The sequence below is a fragment of the Balearica regulorum genome, chromosome Z (genome assembly GCF_011004875.1).
Source record: "Balearica regulorum gibbericeps isolate bBalReg1 chromosome Z, bBalReg1.pri, whole genome shotgun sequence".
Lineage (NCBI taxonomy): Eukaryota > Metazoa > Chordata > Aves > Gruiformes > Gruidae > Balearica > Balearica regulorum.
In genome coordinates, this window is record NC_046220.1 from 8,301,414 (window position 1) to 8,328,095 (window position 26,682).

The window sequence follows — 26,682 nt, forward strand, 5'->3', positions numbered from 1 at the left end:
AATTCAAAGTGAAGATCCAATATTGAAGAAAAACAGAGTGATATTACTGCTCTTCAGTCATTCACCAGAACATTACTAGCACTTTCAACGGTAAATAAAAATGAGTCTCTGTTATTTTCCTTTGCAGTTAAACTAATTAAACATTTTTCTTTCTCTAGAAATATACTATAAATGAACAAACATAATTTTCATATCCATGCATAATCTTGTCTTGGAATTGTATTGCTTTGTAAACTGTTAATTATTGATTTTTTTTTTTCTCTAAAGGTTTTCCCTACACTTGGGTAAGCAAACACATGAAAGACATAAATAAAAGTAATTTAATTGGATTATTTGCATGTATGCAGATGTACATTCATACAAGACCTTTCATTATTTATACCACATTAAGCTCTCAATTTTTTTTTTTTTTTTTTTAATGAAACCTCTAGATTTTCTTTGGTGCTATCAAACATTTGTTTTGTTTTAGAGCTGATACTGTCTGCCCAGGTACTGGACTCCTTTCAGCCCGCTCATCCCCAAGAGGAGTGGGGCAGGCTGTGTATCACTTTGCTTATGCATTTTACTCAGACTAGAATGTTTTCAAAGCAGCATAAAGAAGGTAGCGTACTTCCACAAATGTAATTACTTTTACAAAAGACATTAACATTTATGTTCCAGCCACTTAAGAGTTTCTTCTTAGATAAAAAAAAATTATTATGCTTGCTTTTCTTGTTTATTAGGACCCATGAATTTTTTCCCATTAATTTCTAGACATTTAGCATTGTCGTTTTATGAGGAAGAATAAGTGAATGTGACACAGTGTCTCACATCACTGAAAAAAATGCTGCAGGATTTGTTCAGTTCTTGTTTCTTGCACTGATGCAAATCAGGAGTGGTACAACTGTAGCACAGCCACTTGGATGTTCTCAGTATAAATCCATTAAAGTGTAGAGAATTAAACTTTTTTTTGCAGCTTATTTGGCAGAGTGCAACAAAAGGGAGAGCAGTCCAGAAAAGAAAAAAAAAAGTAAAAAAAAAAAAGTGACAGCCATACTTTAAGCATTTATAAATGATATAATTATACCCAAATATTATTTTAAATTTGTCCATGCATTTCTTGAAGTCTAGGAGGTGGGAATTAGTTTTTTTTTTTCTTTTTCCCCCTCCCCTTCTCTTCATACTCTTTTCACAAAGTACTGGAGTATTTACTGGAGCAATTCATACAGTTAAATCCTCTTTTTTCTATTTCTTTTTGGGATGTAGAGCTCTTTGCTGTCTCTGAAAACCACTTGTTCTTTCCAGCCACTAGGAAGGTGTGTGTGAGACAAGTGCGATGACCGAAACACCGGAAGGGATTTCCCTGATAAGAGCGGTCTACCAATGCCGCCTTCGTCTCACCAGACTGTTGGTAGAGGGTGGTGCCTACATCAACGAGAGCAATGACAGAGGTGAAACCCCTTTAATGGTTGCTTGTAGGACAAAACATGTGGATGCCCAGAGTGCCAGCAAGGAAAAAATAGTTAAATACCTATTGGAAAACAAAGCTGATCCGAATATACAGGACAAATCTGGAAAGACAGCCTTGATGCATGCTTGTATGGAAAAAGCAGGCCCTGAAGTGGTATCTCTGCTACTGAGCAAGGGAGCTGACCCAAGCCTGCAAGATCACTCCAATTGCTCTGCGCTTGTGTATGCAATAAACTCCGAAGACAGAGAGACCCTGGAAGTCCTTCTTAATGCCTGCAGGGAGCAAGGAAAAGAAGTCATCATCATCACAGTACACAAGTCCCTGTCGGGGAGGCTGAAAACAAAGCAGTACTTAAACATGCCTCCTGAAGACTTCGAGGAATGCTGTTCCCCAGTTGCTTGCACTTCCCCATCGGAAATAGAATTGAAAACATCTCTATCCCCCGATGCAAGTCCAAATGAAACTAAAAAAGCATTCTTCAGCTTTAAAGAGCTGGATCCTCCTAGATCCAGAAGGGTGGACAACTCATCTCAAACAGTTTCACCAATGAGAAAATCCAGCTCAAGAAAAGTAGGGTCTCAGATGGCACGAGTGCAGTGGCTACACTCTGAGCCTTGGGTAAAGAGCTCTCTGTCAATGTTTCACCAGGATAAAATTGCCTCTTTACAAGAACTTCAGGCTGTTACTCCAGAAGAAGAAGAGGTCTCTTTTAATATCAGTGGCCTTGGCTCATCAAACAGATTCATCACCAGGCACCAAAGTATTGACATAAAAGACACTCCTCATTTATTGAAAACCCTTGATCAAACTGGATCAAGGAAATTATCAGATAATGAGAAAAACTACCAGACTCCTTATGCTGAAGAGGAATATAACTCCAGTGGGATTCCTGAGGGTAAGGATGCCAGTTCGGGACAAATCAGCTTTCTTTCAAACATCAGAAGTATTATCCAGAAGACAAATTTAGGAGCAAATCACTGCAGCTCTGATTCTCAGTTAACTACCAGTCTAAGTCCTGCTGCTGCAGAAGACAGTAAGTCAGTGATAGGAAAGAAAAAGATTCTTTCTCCATCTCACTCTTTGTTACCAAGTTCTAGAGAAGAAGTGGAGAGCATGCCTCTTGTTACTTCAAGCAGGAGAAATCAACCTTTGCTAGAAAGATGGGATTCAGGAGCCTTGTTGTTGGATCAAGCTGCTCAGACAAGACCAGGTTTTCTTCCACCACTGAATGTGAATCCTTACCCCCCAATTACAGATACTGCTCTCATGAACAGGGCTTCTGGGATGATTTCTTGCGGACAAAAACACTTGGTACCAGCAGCACCTGCCTTCCCTAGGGAGACCGAAAATAAGAAAACCTTACTAAGGAGGCAGTCATTACAGAGTGAGCAGATTAAGCAATTAATGAATTTTTAACAGGGGATTAAAAGGTAAAAAAACTGTTACAATATGTACATATTCACTGCACTACCTAACTGTAATTATACATACCACAAAAGATAGCAGTTCTGTAATGTAAGGCGCTCTGCCTTGGAATGAGTTAAATAGCTTAGAGACTACATTAAAAGATACACTGAACTAATGATGCTACTTTCTGCAAACTGAGGAATATGTGGCATATTGTTTTCATAATGTTTTCATATTCACATTGCAGAGCTGCGTTGCACGCATAGCTCTGCCCAGGGAATTCCAGCTAAAGACTGTGAGCTTTCTTTAGCCACCTGGCTGCCCACTGGAAGTCAGTGTGATGCACAGAGCGCTGGAGAGCTCAAGTTCAGCACACGATGCCTGGGAGCCAAGTCAAGAAGCCAGTGCAGCGAGCAAGAAGTCCTGAATAATCGCATGTAAAATGACCAAACTCTGCTTGCACTGACAATTAGGCATGTCAATCAACTTGGGCTTCTCAGGCTATTGGATTGCTGGAATCTGCTCATTTAAAAAGAAGAAGGGCGGGGGGAGGCAGGGGCTGTATCTGAACTAGGGTCTGTTACTTTATGTGGTTCCAAACTCCCCAAAAAACGGATCTTTCTGCTTAGTCACAAGCCTGGGTTTCTTTTCAAGACAGGATACATCCAAATGTTGTCTTGATCAGCAAGGACACACATGCTTGGGAATAAGGAAGAGCTCTGTCCTCCTGCTCAGACCGGTGGGCTGACCCAGGCTGGAGGCCAGGTGCCCCCAAAGCCGCTCTGTCACTGCCCTCCTCAGCTGGGCGGGGGGAGAAAATATCACGAGAGGCTGGTGGGTTGAGATAAGGGCAGGGAGAGATCACTCGCCAGTTACTGTCACAGGCAAACCAGACTCAGGAAAAAAAAATTCATCTAATTTATGACTGAGCAAATCAGAGCAGAGCAATGAGAAATACAGCCAAAGCTTAAACCTCATCCTCCTCCCCTCCTGCCCGGCCCAACTTCACTCCCCATTTCTCTCCCTCCTCCCTGGCAGCGGCACAGGGGGACGGGCAATGGGGGTTGGGGTCAGTTCCTCACACGCTGTCTCTGCCGCTCCTTCCTCCTCAGGGGGAGGACTCCTCACACTCGGCCCCTGCTCCAGCCTGGGGGCCCTCCCACGGGAGACAGTCCTCCACCACCTGCTCCAGCGGGAGGCCTTCCCACGGGCTGCAGTTCTTCACCAACTGCTCCAGCGTGGGGCCCTCCCACGGGCTGCAGTCCTTCAGGAACAGACTGCTCCCGCGTGGGTCCCCCACGGGGTCACAAGTCCTGCCAGCAAACCTGCTCCGCCGTGGGCTCCTCTCTCCACGGGGTCACAGGGCCTGCCAGGAGCCTGCTCCAGCGTGGGCTTCCCACAGGGTCACAGCCTCCTTCAGGTGTCTCCACCTGCTCCGGCCTGGGGTCCTCCATGGGCTGTAGGTAGCTGTCTGCTCCACCATGGACCTCCATAGGCTGCAGGTGGAACCTCTGCTCCACCATCAGCCTCCATGGGCTGCAGGTGGACAGCTGGCCTCACCATGGTCTTCTCCAGGGGCATCTCTGCTCTAGTGCCTGGAGCACCTCCTTCCCCCTCCTTCTTCATTTAGCTTGGTGTCTGCAAAGTTGTTTCTCTCACATCTTCTCACTCCTCTCTCTGGCTGCAGAAACTACTGTGCCTTCCCCCCCAACCCCTTCTGTTACCCCAGAGGCGCTACCACCGTGACTGATGGGCTCGGCCTTGGCCAGCAGTGGGTCCATCTTGGGGCCGGCTGGCATTGGCTCTGTCAGACGTGGGGGAAGCTTCTAGCAGCTTCTCACAGAAGCCATCCCTGTAGCTCCCCCGCTACCAAAACCTTGCCATGCAAACCCAAAATACTGACCTAAAAACCCAATCTGACAGCTATGATATTCACCAAGGAGATTAAAGTCCTCAGTTTGCCTAACTTTAAGCAAAGGACTGAATTTCTTACAGATGGGAAACATTCCTTTGCTTCCAAGCTGTTGCATATTTTTTAAGTATCTCTATCTAAAATCTTTCCTTCCCATTTAGTATTCTGCAATTCCAAACATCTACCTTGTCTTTGTGCATATTCCATAGATGCTCGATTGCTGATATTGCATTTAGCATTTTATAACTCATCTTCTAAAGATTAATAATTATTGAATGTGGTCTGTCATAACTTACAGAAATTAATTGTATTGAAATTGTGTCTGTATAATGTGAATTTCTGTATACTGAAACAAGATACTTTTTTCTGAAAATACAGAGTGGGTACTATCTGCCTTCTTCCAGCTTCAGTCAAAATTCACGCCTAACAAATAAATGTAATGTTATTTAGCCGTGGTGTTAGTACAAGACAATTTCAAGTGGATGAAACATACAGTCCTGTAAATACCTTTTTATGTAAAAATATAAAAATGTCTAACAGTTCCTAGTATGTGTATTTTGAAGAAGGGAACACTTGAGATCTGGAAAGTAAAGGCGTATGGTTTACATCTCTACACAACAGAGTTATATATCAAGTGCTGACCTAAAACTTCAAATTTAAATCTTGAAATCAGTTTTGAGACAAAATCTCTCCAATCTCTAGTGACGAGTGCTAGAAGGCAGACAAACTCACCGTTGATTCTCAAAGGTAGCTAGAATAAGCAAAGATGCAAATTTGTATCACAATTGACAAAATTAATTATTCCCCACAAAATATGGGTATTGAAAGCCATGGTGTCCTTTGCCCTCCTCCCATCACAGCTCTGCTAACCTGGGATGCGTAGCATTCTGGTGGCAGCTGGGAAGGCCCACAGCGAGCTGCGCTATGCTATCACTTTGACTTACTTGCATATGATTGTCACACTCGTTTAGTTTCTCATTGCTCAAGAGTAATCAGTACCCGTCACATTTTTAAACATTTTTTTTTTAACTAGAGATGGACTATCCAGCACTGAAAGACTCTTGGTCATTTCTGGATGGGCTAGCAAAGTCTAGTCTCTGCACATACCCAAACAAGAAGCGTTCACTACGTTAGGAAAAAAACCAAAACCAAAACCCAACAAACAACACCCAAGTTTGCACATTACGCATCCAAAAAATGAGAATGTTCCAAAAGTGAAGGTGTGTACATTTTAAGAGCTACTAAGTACTGGTGGAAACATGGTGAAGGTGATGGAGTATTTGGCTCCATTCAGGTTCTGCATGTTACTTCAGGAGATGATGCTTGATCAGCATCTGCATATACCAGGCAGAAACAAGGATTACGTGGAAATCTTTTTAAGGCAGAAAAATTATGTGGAACATATGTCAATATTAAGTTATTCACTGGGTATAAATTGGTCCCTAAGAACACAACATACAGACACAATAAACTTTTCAAATGTTTTTATGATATTATAAATGGAAATGACAATTTGTAGTCTTTTAATCTCACAATGAAGTTAAATATTTGAAGCTAAAAACATCTTTAAAAAAATACAAATTCTTTTTTTGGAAAAAAATCAACTAAGATCAGATAGTCTAACTGGTATCTTTGCTGAAAGTATAAATCTTGATTTCTGCTGTATTGATTTTAAAATTAATTACATATATGGGAGTACTGCTCCCTCAGTGGAAACTAATTTTAGAAAATGCTCAAAGCAGGAAAATGGCAAATGTCTTGAGAAGTGAAGTTCTTCTGTAGTGTTGCCAGTATTTTGTGCTTAATTTTGATGCAGAAGTAATGTGAAAGGTTAATATTAATGTTTACTGTTGCATCAATGTTACAAATGACCTTCAAAGGAAAAACAAATCCGTTTTGTTCTCTTGATGTTGTTATGATGAATAAATAAAAGTTATTTTTTCCCCTTTCAGGGAATACGGAAATAGACACATTGTTTTATTCACCACTTAGGGGCCACTGAGTCATGACCAAAGGTACTCACTTGTAAGTGTTTTCTCAGGCTGCCTCTACACAGGAAGACTGGAACGGTTAATTAGATTTAATCCAACACAGCTAAATCTGTACGAAGTATTGTTTGAGAGAGGCTCATTCAGTCTAGGTTACTGGGGTTCCACTTCAGCGGAGATACACTTTTGCCACCTTTGAAGTCTTAATCCTTGTCATTTTCCAGTCATCCATAAAGCAAAGAATGGGAAGCAAGACCTGAATTTCTAATGTTAAATTCCCCCTGAAACATCAAAATTTACAAACAACAAAATACCTGTCAGGTGTTCCTTATGCATCTTCATAAAGAAAACACCACAAGCTGAAACTATTTTCTTGTGAATTTTAAGAGCTGTGGCTTCCCATCCAGAATCACCTGAACTAGTTCTCACACCTTACAGTAAAAAACTTGTGAAGCTCGTCCATTCTTACTTATAGAAAGATTAACAGCATAAAATCCTTAAACATTTAAACTATGTAAAACAGAAATGACATTTCTGTGAGCAAGCATTCCTGTTGGTGTAAGTTATAGCTCTCAATAAAGCACACTACCTATGACATTATTGATTTCAAATCTATTTCATAAGTTTAGAAAGATGAAAAACATTTTTTTTTACTTTTGGTTTTCATTTTCCCTGCAAAACGCCGTGAAAATGCCATACAACGAAAATAACTTCTAGACAAATAGTGGTGGCCTCACAAAAAACAGTGGTCTAAAAAACTTCGTATTTTGGTTTAAGAAATTTAGGAACAGTAAGTCACTACACAAGAATGCTGTAAAAAAGCAGTTTTCAAGGTTGTGTTTAAAGGTCAAAATACAGTTTTCAAAATATCCTTCCCTGCACTTTTTGTTTGGCTTTGTTTTATGGAGAAAGGCATTTGGAGTTGCTTTGTTTTGATTTTTGTCTTTTAAGATTACGCAACACTTCCAAAAGAATACTGCCATACTTTGATGCAGCGACACAAGAAAAATGGTAAACTAAACCAGTCATTAAATTCCTTTTTTTCATCAATCCTTAATAAGACCTTCATATTTCTACATCTGTTACGCACGACTAATTGATTTTCCAACTAAAATCAGGTATTTATAAATAAATGGATTTTTACATTAGTAAACCATTACTTCATTAGCTGACCATTTTGTTCACATAACAAGAGAATGGCTTGTTATAGAAAGGCTAACATTAATCATAAATAACCATCCTACTAAAACCATTCCCACTGTATTCATAAAAGGGATAAGGGACAAGATTTTTTTAAAATTAATGTTGAAATCCAGAATTAGAGGAAGAATGCCCATTGTAAAATATTTCCCAGCCACACATTTTCACCTTGAAGTATTACTGGCACTGCAATACCTTCAAGGTAATCAGGTTTGATAAGGATACATACTCTCTGAAAATGGAAAGAAATTTTAAATGAATTAAAAGAAGTTTTAGAACACTGAGATCTACGGAGAAGGCCCCCTGACTCGTGGATATAAGATGCAATTCATAACAAGGTCTCCCCTAAGCTTCAAAAAACAAACAAAACCCAAACCAGCCCAAACACTGTTAATTCCCCAACACTGTAATTTCTGTATTTTTTCTTAAAGAAAAGAACAGGGCCATTTTATCACCAAGTTATTGAGTTATATTTTCTGCATAATTAACTAGCTCTGTCTTCTTTATCACCACAACATAAATTCATGATGGTGGGCTGCGGAAGTGGAAGTTTATGCAAACTCGATTCTGCACATGGTAACTTGGGACAGTCCCAGTTCAGCTTCCTGGGGCTGTTGCACAAAGACTGGCAATATGAAAAAGATAGCATGCACAAAGTGCTGGAATCAAATTTTTGTATCCAAACAATGCACAACAAAAATCACAGGTGAAAGCTTTACAGTGCTTGGACTCAAACATTAAATAGGCTTTAATGGACAGCGCAGAAATGAAGCTGTATTAATATTAGCAAATGGCCTGATCACAGCTGGCTGATAAAACATAAAATGCTTTAATTTGAAGGTTTTAATTAAAGAAAAAGACTGGGTTGTTTGTTTTTTTTCAGTCAGAGTAGGCCAAAACTGAGGAATTCTTCAAATGAATGCTAAATGTGACAATGGGGAGAACTGCTTTTGAAAAATGTGTCTTTGGGGGCCTTTTCTTTGATTCCACAGCACACTTGAACAATATAAACCTCAGAAAATCAGCTTCTGTTGTGCCTTCACCAGTACACTTACATGGTCCTGCAGGATATAACTGAGTAGCTGTGCAGGACTAATGATGTCAATTCTCTTCTGTAATGTGTTAATTTATCTATTTAGTAAGTTCCATCAATTTCACAGAAAAATACAAAGCTTGAACTACACTTGCAGTAAATTAGAAATGTTTTATTAATCAGTTAACTCACCTGGACATCCAGAACAATACCTAATTCCATTAAAGTCAACCAGATTCTTAATATAACAAAGACAATTAAGTCTAAAAACCTGGCTGAAAGATATCAAGACATGAGGCAACACTGACAGAGAAAATGATTCCACAAAGAGGCGGTGGAATATATAGCTCCTAAACAAGGTTTTAAGTACAAGGAACAGATCGCTGACAGAAGGTAAAAAACCCTCAAAACACCAAAACCCAACACAGCAACAGCCAGAGTAACATAGAACTGCCACAGATCCCTGTTTCCAACAGAATAAATAACTGGCTTTCATCTCTCCTTTATTATTTTATTGCAAGCCCCACAGTTAACGCATCTTATACTAGGAGAGCATTTATATGAAGACTGGCATGAAAACAGAGAGACTAATCCCAGTGAATTTATTTACATGCAAGTCAGACCAGGCTGACGTAAACTACATGAACGACTTTACAGGAAACTAAGAGATCCATTGGTAAAAAAGAATACATACAGAAATTCAAATACACAGGACAATCCACAGAGAATAAACAAATTTACCATAGAGTCAAACCATTCTGTCACTGCAAGAATGCTTCATGGAGTTCATTTCCAGCATTTTGTTTAATCTAGTTTTACATGTCTTGTTACCTTATTTAATATTTCTGGTAATCTAGATCATGTCCTCTTTTTATTTTACCCAAATATCCATGTTTATGCATATCCACATGTATTATTCAGTGGTATTTCTTCCATGTTGTCTGCATCCTTAAAAATACTTCTGGCAATTGCTGATAATGTTTTTTAATTAATAGTTTAACCAGTTTTAACTAATTCTAATACTTCAGGTGGGAACTGAAAAATGGGAAAAAGGTTTCTAAATAACAGAAAAGTTTTCCAGTGTGGATGCAAAAAGGCCTAACCAACTGAAAGACAAAATCCCTCAATAAATGTAACTGCCTGCAACAAGGAGCTAAAACAGATCTAGGAGTCTGTTCCAGTCCTGAACATTTATATAAATTGTGGAACAAAAGGAGGAGATACTCTTGTCCCTAAATCTATTAGAAGTAAATGTACGGCTAGAAAGTATTGCTGCTTCTGAATGACCAGCAGTATCTTGGAAAGAAATCTACACTAAGCCTTCAACTAAAATGTTCAATAAAAATAACACAAAACCCCCAATGCTCTTCAATGGCACCTTTCATTCAATAATGAACATGGCCACAGTGATGTGTCCTCAAGCTATTTCCTCTATGTCCCTCAAAAGCAAATTCTGTTATTCCAACACCTGCCCGATTCATTTTGGCTAATGCACTTGATTCTAAAAACTGGCTAATGTCCCCTAAGTGCTTCTTGTTCAATGGCATATCCCAGTAAATAATAACCTCTGAACGATACTATTTCCTACCAATTTATTGTATGTACTATAAATTCAAAGATATGTCTCTAACTTTGGTTTAACTGGAGCTTTGATCATTAATATATCCTGGGGAGTTAGGTAAAAGGGTCATCATCCAGAGAAGGATACCAAGTGATCAGATCTGTTAGCATGCCTTTTCATGCAATGGCTCCCGAACCTGTCTTAGTCAAGATGATCTGGTTTAGAAAGGGGTCTCTGAAGTATTTAAAGTAGTTATGATTAGTTAAGAAATAGTTAATCTCTCTTCCTCCCATGGTATACCAAAGTGTGCATGTAAAGCTCAAAGAAACACATGCTATAAAGAACTGAGAGGTTACATCTGTTCAAATTGGATCATGTTGTCACAGTTAACTAAAATATAAATCGTTTCTCCCAATTCATTAAAAGGAATCACACTGCCAAACTTGACCTTTTGGTGGTTATCGTCATTCATACTGACTGTGTAAATTAAATTAAGTACTCTGTTTAAAAACTAGATAGTTTTCTTCTGTATTTGGAAAAAATATCTCCTAATTTTACCCAAGTATATCTTAGTAGGTGACAAATATGATGAAAGCTCTACCCTTCAATAATCATAGAATCACAGAATGGTTTGGGTCAGAAGTGACCTCAAAGATCATCTTGTTCCAATCCCCCTGCCATGGGGGTTATTAGATAAACCTGGCAAAGGAGCTTGGTTAACAATCAGGAATCTTGAATTTTAATGACTGCATGAAATCACCATATTTCAAAATTTAGGATTAATAAATATAACTAACTTTTCTATCACAGTTGCACTAACACCATAACAAAAAAGTTGTATGAACCAAAAAATGCTGTAATTAATTCTTTAGTACTAACAGCCTGTCCAGTGTTGTGTAAAACATCAAAGTTAAAAAAAAATCATGCATGCAAGAGGAATGGGAAAAGGAAGGCAGGAAGATGCCATGGTAATGTCTCCTCACAGAATCAGCTTTCAGTTAGAAATCAAAATCTCCTCTGTCATGGTGGAAAAAAAAAAAAAAAAAAAGTTGTGATGTTTCGCAAAGACAACGATACACAGCTTGTATCTCAATCTGCACAGATTTCAGTATCTGTATTCATTTTAAGGGATGCAGAAGCAAGAGAGCCAAAAAATGCTTGAAATGAAACAAGTCGGACTCTTCCTGCAGATGATAAACAGGGTTGCAATGATTTGTTTTTCTCAAAGGGAAGTTCAACTTTTGAAAATTTTTGAAATCATATTCTGAGAGTTAAAAATATGCACCGTCCAGGAGAGTTTAGAAAAAATCCTGTACTATCGCAGAAATGTACAACTTTTGCTGCAGGCACTAATCACTGCACAGCTATTTCATTTAGAGTGTCTGCCTTTCAGAAAGATTGCAGCAGAACATTTTATGTAACTCCTGTTATACTTAATTTAGTCTCAAACTCTTGAAAGAACCACCAGCATTTCTCTATCTTATAAAACACTATAGGTCTTTTGACACTGCATCTGATGTATACCTCAATGTAATCCATCTATGTGCTTTACATACAGGACAGGATTATGCTTCATTTTGGGGGTTCTGCTTCCCCAGCACTTCCTGAAGCGCAGCTACAACTCCAACTCAGCCTTCTCACAATCCAAGGACTATGTTGCCGATGGCTCAGAAAGCACGGAGGCAAGCCATGGTGTGAAATGTATAATTATCATGTTGCAGAGAAACTGGTTAGTTTTAATTTGGTAAAAATAACCATTCCTTCTCCCTGGAACATGTAGCATCATGGATATCACTCTTCACATACAGCAAACAGCATCTTCTCTTGACTAGGAGTCAGAACATTATTAATTGCAACAGCATTAAAAATGGAGTGTACCAAGATGAGCTACAAAAAACCCCTTTGGGAACTGCATAGTTCTCTACTTAATACAGTCTTGACTCTTGTCCTCTCCTGTAGAAAACAAAAATAGGCTTTGTCAAAGATTGAGTGTCCCACAGACTTTGTCTGACATAAAAGCAATTAATAGCACACTACTTCGGTCCACAACTACCAGATGGGGCCGTTCTCCCCATTACATGCTTGAAGGGAAGATGTACTAGTATATTTAGGGAACATCAGTAACCTTTACTGCATGCCACTTGGTGAATGAGAGGGAACATGCGTATGATGAGTAAGTAACAATTCTGAACTATTAAAGAAGGCATTAAATTTCTATTTGAGAAGCCTTTCAATAAAGTGTTATACAAAAACTCCTCCAATAACCATGTCTGTGTTCTAGACAATTCTTTTGGGAAGGAAAATCCATTTCCCCGAACAGGAAATCTTCAAGTTTAAAGAGGCTAAGTATTATAAGGTCAGAGATTGTCTGCTTTGTATTTACCATTCTACTCCTATGGCTTTTTTGAATTCAGAATTTTGTGGCTCTAAGATGTCATAATAAACCCTACTTTTATCAAAGTTTTCTCGGATGTAAAGCAAATCTTCTACAGAATACACATCCTCCTTTCCTGTCCAAATAGTGAGGCTGTATCTGTATCAAAAAAAGAGAAAAAAAAAAAAAAGAGAGAGAGAGAAGAGTATGTTATTATCTTAAGCATGTAAGAAAGAAAGACATTGCACTAATAAGCTCCTAAAAATATTTAGGACCATAGTATCTTAACTTTAGGAATGTAATTAAATGCCAAAAACTTTATCTCCTTTACATTTCAAAGTTAAGCAACCACAATTTATGAACTATCAGAATTAACAGTTCTATATGTCCCTGCCCTCCTCATCCCTCTACATCCAGGCAAGTCATCACCCTCTACCCTGCATTTGTGCTACAACTGACACCACTAAGAGTCTCTCCAATCTTCTTCCTATCACAGTGACTTCAAGTTACTGGGAAAAGCAACTGCTGGACCAAAATGCTACCCCAGAAACAGGCACGATCAAACACATCCTAGTTTGCACACAGGGCACGTGGAATGCTTGGTACAGACCAACTAGCTCAAGAATGTGACTGATAAGTCTTTAAATAAGCCTCCGTCTGACACATGCAAACTAAAATTTACAGAGGTCTATTCCTTTGACACATCTTTTTTTCCTCATTGTGGAGGTAAGTCACACAATTTGCCTCCAGTCAAACTTCAAGTTCTTGCTCCTAATGCTAAACTTGCTAGAATCTCCCAGGAGGGCTGCAAAATTCTTAAGATGCACAATCCTACACTGTCCAGAACAATTTATTTGTAGCCTGGTTCTTGTGTGAACTGTTCTGCCGAACCTAGCAAGGATTAAAATAAAAAACTTTAGGCAGACACGCAGGAAAGAAATTTACTAGGCTGAGCTTTTAAAATTTGACAAAATAATAAAGTTACAAGAAGAGCATTATAACAGGAAATATGAGGCAATCTCACTTACAGGTAATTTTCATACTTTTTCACACTTTCATGTTTTGTCACCTATGTGATGTTTAATGATATCATCAGATTAACTGAATGTATCTTCTGTAATGTATCAGAAATACTTTTCTCCCTAATTGCACAGATTTTATTATAACTTTTTTAAAAACTGAAAAACTTCAAAATATCATTTACAGTTAAAAGCAATACCTCCACAATCTCCACATGACAAATGCCTCTTTTTCCCCCTTTGTTTGTTAAAACTATATTAATCTAAAATACAGGTAAATCAGAATTTAGTTGTATGTCAGCAAAAGCAGCTCAGCAATTTCTGTCTAATCACGCCACTAAAAAAGAGTCAAGATATTTATGCTGAGGTTAAGGAGAAAATCTTAATACTTCAGTGGGAATAACACTTGCATCCAATGAGGACATATTTGAGAATGGGACAATTCACAAGACATATTCTTAACATAAGAATATTTTGAAATTAATTTCCCAGTTTAAAATGTTTGATTCTAATTTCCCCACTGTTTCTCCACTTGTTTCTCCACTGTAAATGAGAATAACAGCACTTTATCTTTCCACCCTGTTGTCTCTAATTACTTAGAAATTTTCCAGACAAGTGATTGTCCTAAATTTTTGTTGGGCTTTGACTTTGGTTGGTGCTTAAGGAACAACTTTACTAAAGCGTAGGTAGGCAGAGTAGGTGAAAAAGATGAGTAAATGACACGTTTTATTCTCATTCTATTACATATAAATAATTTTTTTCTATGAAATTTTTATGGGTTTGTAAGAACAGTTTTTAAAAGGAAATCTAAGTCAGTGTTTGGAAACTGCTGAATGTATTTCAAGTACCTAAGCAAACTTAATTAACTTCATAGCAAACTCATTAACTTCCAATCTAAAAATCACCTTTGATGTTTCTACATCACATTATTACAGAAAATATAAATACTAATCCAATAAAAAGTATATATAAGTATTTAAATTGAATTAATTTCAAATTACAACATCAAACTACTTGGTCTCTTTAACTACATTAGTCTTATAAAATGTTTATGAAACTCGATTACAAACCTATATAAGATTCATTACCCATAATAAGTAATTTTAAAAGAGGCTTTTGGAATTTTATTATTTTAAAGAAATGAAGAGTGAACACTTCTGTATGACAAAGCAATTTAAGAACTGAAGGAGATAAAAACCTGAAGGGATAAACAAGAAGAAAAAATATTTTCAACATAATTGGACTAAGTATGTCCACATAAATGTGCTGTATTTAATATAAACAAATATGTGCCTTTATAATAAAGACAACTACGAATAAAGACCCTCAAGCTTACCTATCCGACTGTTGCATTAACCAACACAGCTCAGATATTGACTGTCGTACTAGTGCTGCTCTTACTGGGAAAGTTACAGGCTGGGAAAGTGTATTGCATATCTGGGCCATTTCTTTCACCATCATCCAATCATAGCCTACAGTAAGACCATTTGATTAAAAAGAATTCTTCACAAATACAATCTCTATCAAAATAAAGACACAATGATTTATAGAATGGTTAAGTTGTAAGATGAAACAAGAGCAAACTTGGGTTTTGTGAAAATCACATAATCCTAAAATGAAATCATCAAATTATTATAAATAAAAAATGTCATTGTCCGAGAGGAGAAAATCAATACTAACATGTAAGAAACCCACTGATTTTGAAAATCTTTATTTCCAGTAAATGCACTGTTATTTTACATATAGCTATGGAATGTGATATTTTACAATGTCTAGGAAATTGTATCTTTGTGCCCTCTCTAAAAAACAGTGTTACCACTGACTTCAATATAGACTAGTTTTAACTTGACAGTGACCCTCTAAAAGCAGCTACATTTTTAAAAAAATAGAAAAAAAATTAATCCAGTAAAAGACTTTAAGTTATACAGAAACGAAGTACATAAAACATTTTGTACTGAAAAAAAATGCTAAAATCAAGCAATCTAAAACACTTGAATTGCCTGCTGTTGAGATTTTTACAACCACTGGAGCTAGTTAAAATGGTATTTAACTTTTCTCCTACGGGCTACGAAAAACTTAACTTCAGTAACAGCAATTACTATTTCTTTCTCAATTACTCATATGCAATGCAGTGACTGGAAAGACTAAAAAAGCACTAAATCTTAAAAAAAAAGGTTTTCTTGGGCAAACAGCAACTTATATCAACTTAGTTGAAATCAGTCAAATAAGCTGTTTTTCTCATGTCTTACAGACTGTCATTATTTAGCATCACTATAAAGTGAAATTTAAAATAAAGTTACATTTAGTAAAAAAGGGTACTCAGTACAGTACTTCCAATACGTATTTCCAGCAACTTTTTACTGCACTGAAAATATTTAGGAAAAAGTACTATATATTTTAATAAAATTACTGTATAACATACAACAAAATCCTCAAAACACAATACTAAATCTTGCTAATGAGTAAGTACCAATTTGGAAAGGTGTATAATTTTGCCATTGTAGTTACAGATTATGTTGGAGGGACTATACTACGGCACACAAATGCATGTGCACTGCAATAAAACACCCTAACAAAGTACTTATGAGAATTATGAGAGGAAGCCTGTGAAAAGGACCCTAAAATAATGGCTACATTTTCAGGATCTAAGTTCAAGTTAGGGATTAAAAATAAGAAACTTCAATTATATTCTCAAAACTGAGATTTTTAAAAAGTTACTAACATCAATAAATTGGAAAAATTATTGCAAAAATTAAATTATTCAACAGAAATGAAATGTTAAAAAAATGTTAACCTGCAATTTGATTTCAGTGATCTACTGCAAAAGCACATTGATAGGGTTTTACATTTCCAGCTAACCTATTTTTCTTCAGAAAACGTGCCAGAATTCTGATTACCAAACCAATCCTCCTAGGATTCAGGGAGCAGACTACCTAAAACAGGGCTTAAGCAACTTGTCCCCAAAAATTCCTCAATATGTGCAAATGGGTTGAAGAACAAAATACTGTTTAACAACAGAAATATCAGATTTTTATACAGTTCTGCTGCAACTCAAACATTGAACTAATGGCTGTAAAACACTATCAAATACGCACCAACAACGAAAATAGTAATTCTTACATTCACTATTATTTTCAAATTGACCAGCTGGCATATAACTTTTGAATCAATTATGAAATTAAATTGAAGAAAACAGACTGTGCAGTGTAAGCATTAAATTTTCTATCTTTACCTTTATTGTGTTTGTCAGGGTGCCAGCCAGTTGTCCATCCCAGCGATAAGGTTACATTTGGGAAAAATGAAGTGACAGTGTCGAGGAACCCTTTCGCATCCACTACAGCATTATTTCCATTAGGTCCCGGTAGGATGTCTGCATTGATCCAAACGGGTTGCCTCAAATGCTGCTTCACATCTTCAAGAAGCTCCAAGGAAGGCCGTACGGTTTCTAGGCTGTACCATTAACACAAGGGTGAGATGAAACACCTTACATCAAGGACGGAAAATGTACGGTACATATATATATAAATACGTTAATGAAACTGTCCCTGTAAGACAGACAGCAAATACTGAGGACTCTTTCTACCACAAGTTGACTATTACTGCTGGTATAGATAGCATAAGCCTCTTGTCTCCCTGCTGTCCAATATGACCTGCTTAATGCCTCTTACCTCATGGCTCTCCTAACTCCTGATCCATTAAGACTTTGATGTTATTGAACTCTTAGGAAGGATTTTCATTAAGGAAGCCACTGCAGGCTCTAATATTGTTGTAGTGATTGGTCCCACAGCTCAAAAGTGTGACATAGTAGTGGCAGCAGGAAGGTCTGCCCATCAGATGTTCATCCTACAGCTAATTATTAAGAATGAAATGACTTGAGCAACCAACGTAGCACTACTTGCAAACATTCAACAAAATATATTGTCACATATTCTCACTGTTCTCTCAATTTAAAAAAAAGCATAACTAGAGGACAAAAAATAACCTTTCTCTATCCTACCAAAACTTTCAAAACAGCAGTATTGTGGAAGGAAAGGAAATGTGGAATAATGGGGAAAAAGAATCAATGCCAAGAAAAGACCTATTTTTTTCTCACACAGCAAATTAATTAACATTTTATGTAACATTCAGAAATTTAAAATCATTATGGTCAGTTGTGATTTCCTCACTAATGGCAAGGACCTGTGTTTTCTCCTGTCAGTCATGAAAAGCTCTGAATGAGCCCCCTTCTTGTTTTTCCTCAAAATCTTACAGTGACCTGATACAGAACTGATCCAACAGAAAACTTTTCATGCTGCTCTACAGGGTTAGTTTTCCTGTTCAACATCCTAAACTGGTCCCTCTGGGTGTCACGGGAGCACCAGGAAAGGGAAGGGGAAGAGAAGGCGCTGTGAAGAGCAAGGAGAGGATCACAACTGCTCCAGCTTACACGGATATAAGCCACAGGCTACAGACTCCATGGGTACCTGTTTGAAAAACACAGATGATGGTTAACTGCTCCCATGTCTTCCCAATTCCAAGGCCACTGTACCTCCAGCCTCTTACACTAGTGCTGATGCTTGCCTTAGCAGCAGTGTGTGAGTTCAGAGACATAAAGTGGTAAAAACCTGTTCTCATTGTTTTGTAGGGATGGTTCTGTACCAAGTTATTCCCAAACCTGGCTCATGATGAGGTCAGATGAATTGTGTCAGGATTTGTGGCCAAAAATGGGAATGGCAGCCAGCTGTTACAGTAGGTTAGCTCTAAAGCCAAGACCCTGATCTGCCTCTGTTGTTTCCTGTGAAAAGTCATTTTGCACATTTTAACTTTTGTACTGTTGAGAAAGCTGCATACTGGCAGGAATTCCTCTCAACACTTTCAGTCAGTATTAGGTCAAGTCATCTTAGAGAAAAGCTAGTGATGGCTTGAGTTAACATTATTAGCTGAAGTATTTCTCACATTGTCTGAGGACAGAACAGTCCTCATTCTCCCAGATACAAGGGATTGTCAAAGCAAGTGGAATACTGTCTGTTTTACTACAAAGTACAGGACAATGAAAAGAGAAAAAAGCCCAAAGCAGCATCTCTTGAAACAAACAAACAAAAGAAAAAAAAAACAAAACTGAAACCACCAGACAGCACTATTTTTATTGCACAGCATTTGGAAAATTCAAGCTTACTGCTGATTCTATGTTGAATGATTCTGGCATTTTTTAAGTGGGACTCTGAAGCCCTTTTGCAGAATACATTCATTCCTGTTGATAAAGCCAGCAGGAAATGTGATTATGTGGTCAATCAAGCTGACAGAGTAGAAATATACAAAATATTTCCTTTTAAACGCTGTTGAAATAATCTTCAAAACTTCAGCAATGCTATCCAAAGAATATTACTCAAAATAACATCAAATTCTATTATCACTCATTTGACTATATCTGCACTGTGTGCTTGTATTTTTTAAATGCTTATGCAATTAGACTTTTATAATGCAACATAATTTTAAAAGCTTTTTTAAATCACTGCACTTGGCTGGAAATTCCTTGTGGAAAAATAAGAGGAAGATGTTTAAAATTAATTTAAATAATAATCACAATAATAATAACAACAACAACAACCACCAAACCCAAACAAATCTCTGCTTCTCTTGTCCTTTCCCCTGACTGTCCAGGCAGACATTTACAGATTCTGTTAACAATAAAAGGATTTAGTCTGCCCACAATTTTTGTATTTTCATGAACTTTCACAAGAAAAATGTGATTGCAGTACAGCAGGTACAAATCAATTTTACAACTATCTAGCTTTTAAAAAATGTCTTTTTTTATTTCTTTTTGGTTTTGATAGCATACTTAGGTACTGATGAAGCTCTTTTTAATGTGGAGGTGGATTCTCCATCTGCTGCAAAAAATAGACATTGTACATGTAAATTCAGACAAAGCTAAAGTTAGGAGTTGCAGAGTTGTATAACTGAAAATCACAGCTCACTTTGAATCCCATTTCAAATTTTTCAAAGCAATCTCATGGGGTTTTCAGGTGTATTTTCCATTAAAGACAATGAAACAGCTAATGGTTAAAATTCTAAACGAACCTCTGAAAATTTAATGAAGAAGTTAGGCCAAAGAAACAGAATTTATTTCAATATACATGCACCTTACCACACAAAAAGCAAGACAGCTTTTTTGCATTACAAACCATGCTGAAGAAATATACTGCTGCATCCTATGTGGTATGAGATCGGATATTCAAAGGAGTACACCTCATTTTTTAATTGAGACATCCCCAATAGATTGTTAGTATTGAAGCTGATCAGGAAACAGAATTCCTCTCCTTGGAGAGTGAAGGGGAAAAAAAAAAAAAAAGCTCTGGGAAAATAACGATATTCATGCTGGTAAGGAATGATGTTTCTAAATTATTATGAACTTCAGCAGACCTGCAACAGAAGTTGGCTTTTCAGAAGCTCCCTGAAAACCCTTGAGAATAACACCAGTAAAACTGGATGACAGCAGGAGAGACCTGTGTGCTGCCACACAGAGACCCAGGGGGCTCAGCCCCATTTTGCAGCCTGGAAGCCACTGACTTCCCAGTCAGAAGGTTGTCTTTCCCAATTTCTTTGCACAAGGAGAAGACTCATAGCAGCTTCCCAGATAGACGCTATCATTGCACTTTTCCCGATGGGAAAACTTTGCTCAATAGCAACTCTGTAACAAATTCACTGAATATGAAATCATTATTGTAGTTCAAAACGCTTTTACAGCTTTTATTCTTGCAATGCATTCCATAATACTGATTATGTTTCACTGCATTTTCTGTTCGGGAAGGAATGCATTACAGTAAATTGCACAGTGTGGTGGGTTGACCCTGGCTAGGGGCCAGGTGCCCACCAGAGCCGCTCTATCACTGCCCTCCTTCTCTAGACAGGGGAGAAAAAGTACAACGAAAAAAAAACTTATGGGTCGAGATAAGGACAGGGAGAGATCATTCTCTAATTATCATCACGAGCAAAACAGACCGAACTTAGAGAGGGAATTCATCTAATTTATTACTAAGCAAAACAGAGTAGAGGAATGAGAAATAAAACCAAATCTTAAAACACCTCCCCCCACCCCTCCCATCTTCCCAGGCTCAACTTCACTCCCAGCTTCAAACCTCCGCCCCCCCCAGCGGCACAGGGGGACGGGGAATGGGGGTTACGGTCAGTTCATCACACGGTGTTTCTGCCGCTTCTTCATCCTCAGGGGGAGGACTCCTCACACTCTTCCCCTGCTCCAGCGTGGGGTCCCTCTCACGGGAGACAGTCCTTCACGACCTTCTCCAACGTGAGTCCTTCCCATGGGCTATGGTCCTTCACCAACTGCTCCAGCGTGGGTCCCTCCCATGGGGTGCAGACCTTCAGGAACAGACTGCTCCAGCGTGGGTCCCCCATGGGGTCACAAGTCCTGCCAGCAAACCTGCTCTGGCGTGGGCTCCTCTCTCCACGGGGCCACAGGGCCTGCCAGGAGCTTGCTCCAGCGCGGGCTTCCCACGGGGTCACAGCCTCCTTCAGGTGTCTCCACCTGCTCTGGCCTGGGGTCCTCCACGGGCTGCAGGTGGAATCTCTACACCCCCTCATCCTTCCTCCATGGGCTGCAGGGGGACAGCCTGCCTCACCATGGTCTTCACCATGGGCTGCAGGGGAATCTTGCTCCGGCGCCTGGAGCACCTCCTCCCCTCCTTCTGCACGGATCTTGGTGTCTGCCGATGTTCATACATCTTCTCACTCCTCTCTCTGGCTGCAAAAGCGCTCTCTAACTGTTTTTCTCTTTCTTAAATACGTTATCACAGAGGTGCTGATTGGCTTGGCCTTGGCCAGCAGCGGGTCCGTCTTGGAGCCGGCTGGCATTGGCTCTGTCAGACACAGGGGAAGCTTCTAGCAGCTTCTCACAGAAGCCACCCCTGTAGCCCCCCCACTACCAAAACCTTGCCACGCAAAACCAACACACAGTAAGAAAAAGTTTGGTCTACCATCACCAAAAGATAGTTATCGCTACCTGAAAAATGGTATTAGTAAGAATGCAAACAATATAAAAATACTTTTATCTTGAGATACCTCTTAAAATCCAGCTTGATGCCTTTATTTGTGTTGACAATCTCTTTTAGCCATTCCTGCAATGTGTTGTCACTGTCTGTTTCAGGTGGATGAGCCATGATAGGGTCTCCATTTCCTCCCTTGCCACCACGAAGAAGAACATCTGCTTCTATCATGTGCACATCACCTGTTGATTTAAAAAAGAAAAGCTCTTAACAGAAGCAAATCCAATAGTTCCAGCATCTGCTTCAGAGTCACAATTACAGGGCAAGTCTTTCTACACTAGACTGTGCACACTTACTCCACAAAGATCACCAAATATGAGTTGCTGTCTGTGAAGCAGCAGAGATGCATTTCTTTGGGTTCTTAAGTTACTAAACTCTTCAGACATCTACAAGCGCATGAAAATTGATTTTTGTAGATACATTTGGCCAAGTAATCACAATGGGTTTTTTTTTCAGAGAAACAACAAAGCAAATATGTAAAATGTGAATCCACTCTTGCTAAATTTCAAATATTTTCCCCTCATAACAGGATTCCAGACAGAGCCTTTTAGAGAAAAGATGACCAGAACATTTTAACACTGGCAGAGACTGAGTACTCCCCTTGTCTTGTTCTCAAAACTTACCAACCCATCTCAGCCAAACCTTTTAAAAAAAAAGGCAGGCAGCCAGAAACATCTCATACAAAAATGGTAGCTGACACACAAGACAAGTGACTGGAAATCTTAGGAATGCTGCAAGCTCTTGAAAGCAGCTTTCTCTAATGAGAAGCATCTGAGAGCCTGGGCAGTGCTACCAGCTTTGCAGAGACTTCAATATATACAGTTACTTAGACTGAAATTACAATAAAAAAGGTAATTATACAGTCAATAGAAAGCACATTACATATAAAATTACATAAATTACATATTGCCCCAATATTCACATCAATTACATAAAAATTCAGTGAAATAAATTGCTCACAAATAATCTGAAATACTTAAATAATCTTGAACAAAATGGGGGGGGGGGGGGGGAAGCAGTAATAAAACTGTCCTGTAGAATACAAGAAATATTACCCAGCGTGTCACAACATCACACAATTTCAAACCCAGAAGATCCATCTGTATAGGGTCAAAACTACCTGAGAATCCCTAACCGTTTCTGAAGATGGGACACGTTGTGCAGTACAGCCCTGACAAAGCCATCACAGGCAGCTTTCCTCACAGCATTACAGCTGCTGCTCAATGGGCTGGCACCCACAGCAAAGCTGGTTTGGGAGTTACGGTAGTTTCCTATGAGGTTTTGCTATGGAAGGAAGGAAGGAAGGAAGGAAGGAAGGAAGGAAGGAAGGAAGGAAGGAAGGAAGGAAGGAAGGAAGGAAGGAAGGAAGGAAGGAAGGAAGGAAGGAAGGAAGGAAGGAAGGAAGGGAGGGAGGGAGGGAGGGAGGGAGGGAGGAAGGAAGGAAGGAAGGAAGGAAGGAAGGAAGGAAGGAAGGACGGACTGATTTTTAATCAGGTCATTTCCATTTTCTGTTTTCCAGAGGGATCCACAAACAGAAGCGTCAGCACACTGGGAAGGGTGACCTAATAAGAACAGGAAAAAACAGGGGCAACTTGACCACTGCTGCCTAGGCTGGTGTATCAGGGAGCTGCGGTCTAACTTCAGTACGATCACATCAGACGAACCAGTTTTACCTGCAGCAGCAGTTCCACTGTGCAAACGTATAAACTGAACAACGTTCCAAATAAGCTTGAGTGCATGAAACCAGAAAACTCCTTACTCATGCCCCTGTGCTGCTGGTGGGCAATGAAGGGCTTTGTTAATCTGAAGGGCTGACCTGACAAAGGGCCTGCACGTCTGGTAGCTGGTTGCCTTTTTGCAACTAAGTAAGTTTGTCTAATAACAGGGTACCACCTCCAAACCTTGTCCTGCCGGCCTTAAGTGATGCTGGACCGGCGGTTCGCAGGTGCAGACGGCTGCTCCGGGATGGGCTTCGCTTCAGAACAAACCGGGAGCGCCTGACCGCACGACCGGGCCCCCTCTTTCCGTCAACCCTCAATGTTAACAACGAGGCGGCCACCCGCAGGCAGGGCGGGCTGGCAGCGGCTCACACTTACTTCTGGCGGCCTCCCCGGCTCGGGCCTTGCTGTTCGCGGCGTGGAACCATCTGATGGCCGCCCCGTCTCTCGCTCTGATGCGCTGCGACCTCAGAAAGTAATCCACCGCCTCCTCACTCCAGGCGCCTGCGGCGGCACGAAGGGAGACGTCCCCTCAGCACCGCCGCTCCGCAGAACCGGCCCCGGGCTCCCCTCCACCGCGGGACAGGGGGGAAGAGACGGCGGGGGGCGGGGGAAGAGGCCCGGTCTCTGCCGCGCAGCTCTTACCCTGCGCCTCGTCCGCCATTGCCTCAGCGGCGGGGTGGGGTGGGGGTGCTCTCCTCCAACTGCTGAGGCGGGCGGAGGGCCGTAGGCTGCCGCCGCTCTCCGGACCGGGGAAGAGCAGCGAGGACCCTCTGTCCCGGCCGGTGATAGCGAGGGTTGTGGGGAACGTTTCCGCAGGAAGCGGAACCAGCGCCCGGCCGGGGCGCAGCCAGGGCACCCCCCCCCCCCCCCCCCTTCCCCCGGCCCGCTGCGGGAAATGGACTACCAGAACCCCCGAGACGCTGCAAAGACAAACACATGCACCGAAGAGTTGTCTTTAAGTAACAGAGGCGAGATACCAAGGAATTGAGTTAGCTTTATTGATCATTATTTAAAAGGAGTTAGTAGAGAGTAAGTGGCAAGAGTCGGCTGTTGCTTTGCTTACCCCGCAACGGACATGGGCAAAAATGTGCCTGCGCAACACGATACCGGCGGCTACAGCCTCCTCCGACCCAGTCACAGTCCGTAACTACCGTCCAACCTTTCACTGTTGTTTCCTTGACCGTCTAGGTGTAGCTCGTTTTTGAGCAAGGACGTGTTTTGTTCATACTGCGCATGGTGTGGTCTTAAGCTCTTCCCCAGAACTGCAGTTTCTCTGGTGTTACATTAATTAGCTCAAGTACAGCCTCAGCTTCCTCCAGAGTAAGATCTTGAAGCCTAAACCCTTCTAGAACTGGTATTTTGAAGCACAGGTAACAGCACAGCAGATCAGATTAAGTTACAAATTGTTTTTGATACAAAAACATAAAATATCCCCTATTAGCATCAAGAAGGCATCACTTTTAATAGTTTCATTATAAAATTGTACCAGCATTTTTACTGAAAACATAGATCTTGTATATATTTAGTTTTGGTTCTGTTCTTGATAAAGAGTGGTGTGACAGTTACCAAACCCCAATTATGGTTCACTGAACCTCCATACAAATCACATGCATCACAAATACATAAATAGATCTTAAAGACCCAATATAAAAAATACGTACTATACAAGAACCTTAGGTATACTAAAAATCAATATCTGTTCACGAAAATTCACACTTAATACATCAATTCTCCCTGAAAGTAAAGGTGGCTAAGAGGTGGCAAAAGCAGTAGACAGGAACAGAAAAGATATTGCAGAATTCTTGTCTGACTTATTATTGCTAAGTGTAGAATATGTCAAGGGTAATCTGTTTTTATCCTTGTAAGGTCAAATTGTATGAGGACTTCTGAGCACAGAGTAAAGAAAAAAGCAGCAGTATTTATAAAAATAGCATCCATTTAAGTTGGATAAATCCTTATAAATACAAGAAAGAAATCAGTTATTCTGTAAAAAAAAATTCAGAGCATATGGTCCTTAAGCACCAGCATAATAACCTAATATTAAGGACTTCAACTACAAAGTCTTCATAAACATACCTGCAAAATTCTTCCTCATGCTAAACGTGTCAGAAGGCATGCCCTTGTATTTTGTACTGACACATGAAGTTCGTGGTCAGCTACAGAAGATCTCGTATTTGAATCTCAAAAGGCAAGAAAGCAGTTTTGTGCCAGCTTCTACTTTAGTGTTTAGCTCATTAGCACATGGAACGCACATGCTGCAGAGATTTGAACTAACCATACCAATTTTTAGTAACACATTTATCTGAGGTTAAGAGGCAAGACAGTATGGCTTAAAGTTACACTACATATAGTAAATGCTACAACTGTGTAAAGAGGTAATAAAAGCTGCCCTCTTCTGCACCTGTATTAAGTGTAAATTTTCAGAACTTCAGGAAACATTACAAACTACAATTCTTTTGTGGTAAAGTAACCAGAGAGTATTTGAGGGTTTTAAAAAGCAGTTTGAAAAATCTATTAAAACATAACAGGTTTAGAAACTTCAACATTTTTAGTGTTTGTAGCATTGTAACTTTGGTGTTCAGATCTAGCAAATGAATATATTGCTTATAATCAGCCTCATCAAAACAGATGTTCTACAATGAAAAATATTAATTCCATTTTCAATGGTAGACTTGTAGGATCTGACATTCCACCATGAATCACAGGAATTAGAGCACTGTCTAATTCATTCAGGTAGTTCTGTGGAAGAAGGTGACCTCCAGATCCAGCTAAGTATTCAACCTGGAAGGAAAACATACTAATGTTGATATTAACACTTTATTAACAAGAAAACGCACTTCAGCTAGCATGAGTGACAGAATAACATTCAAACACTGGCAATTGTATGGGTTTTGAGGTCAATCATTCCCAATTCTGCTTGCTATTGAGAAGCATGCAACATTCCCCCTGGGTTTACAGGGCACACATCCTCTGCATCC

At 39.5% G+C, this 26,682-nt stretch overlaps 3 protein-coding genes across 6 annotated transcripts in view; 1 reads left to right on the top strand and 2 right to left on the bottom strand.

Moving 5' to 3' along the window:
* The first annotated feature begins 1,315 nt into the window (after positions 1-1,315).
* ANKRD34B (ankyrin repeat domain 34B) lies at positions 1,316-2,866 on the top strand. The gene has a single exon (XM_010312362.2). The coding sequence runs from the start codon at positions 1,316-1,318 to the stop codon at positions 2,864-2,866; it is 1,551 nt and encodes a 516-aa protein (XP_010310664.2).
* Positions 2,867-8,389: 5,523 nt separating this feature from the next.
* Positions 8,390-24,536, bottom strand: FAM151B (family with sequence similarity 151 member B). Of its 2 annotated transcripts, none has more exons than XR_012832994.1 (7): positions 24,347-24,536; positions 24,080-24,205; positions 22,000-22,165; positions 17,177-17,394; positions 15,346-15,416; positions 12,935-13,084; positions 8,390-12,504 (listed from the first exon to the last, which is right to left on the bottom strand). XR_012832994.1 is itself a non-coding variant. In XM_075739995.1 (7 exons), the coding sequence occupies exons 1-7, from the start codon at positions 24,363-24,365 to the stop codon at positions 12,477-12,479; spliced, it is 843 nt and encodes a 280-aa protein (XP_075596110.1). In that variant the 5' UTR covers positions 24,366-24,510; the 3' UTR covers positions 8,390-12,476. The 2 variants fall into 2 exon arrangements, 1 of the variants encoding a protein (XP_075596110.1); XM_075739995.1 differs by having other exon boundaries at positions 15,281-15,416; positions 24,347-24,510.
* A 151-nt stretch (positions 24,537-24,687) lies between these two features.
* Positions 24,688-26,682, bottom strand: part of ZFYVE16 (zinc finger FYVE-type containing 16) — a 31,992-nt gene continuing 29,997 nt past the window's right edge. For all 3 annotated transcript variants that reach the window (XM_075739226.1, XM_075739224.1, XM_075739225.1), the window contains exon 18: positions 24,688-26,485. In XM_075739226.1, coding sequence (XP_075595341.1) covers positions 26,324-26,485 — 162 coding nt within the window. In that variant the 3' untranslated portion in view covers positions 24,688-26,323. The remainder of the gene's footprint in view (positions 26,486-26,682) is intronic.

Bases quoted from the DNA above. Each gene is read 5' to 3' on its own strand.
- ANKRD34B (XM_010312362.2), top strand. From the start codon at position 1,316: ATGACCGAAACACCGGAAGGGATTTCCCTGATAAGAGCGGTCTACCAA.
- FAM151B (XM_075739995.1), bottom strand. The intron at 17,395-21,999 runs GTATCTCAAGAT...TTAATGGTACAG, and splicing joins ATCAAGCTGGATTTTAAGAG to CCTAGAAACCGTACGGCCTT. The intron at 12,505-12,934 runs GTAAATACAAAG...TGTTTTCTACAG, and splicing joins AAAGCCATAGGAGTAGAATG to GAGAGGACAAGAGTCAAGAC.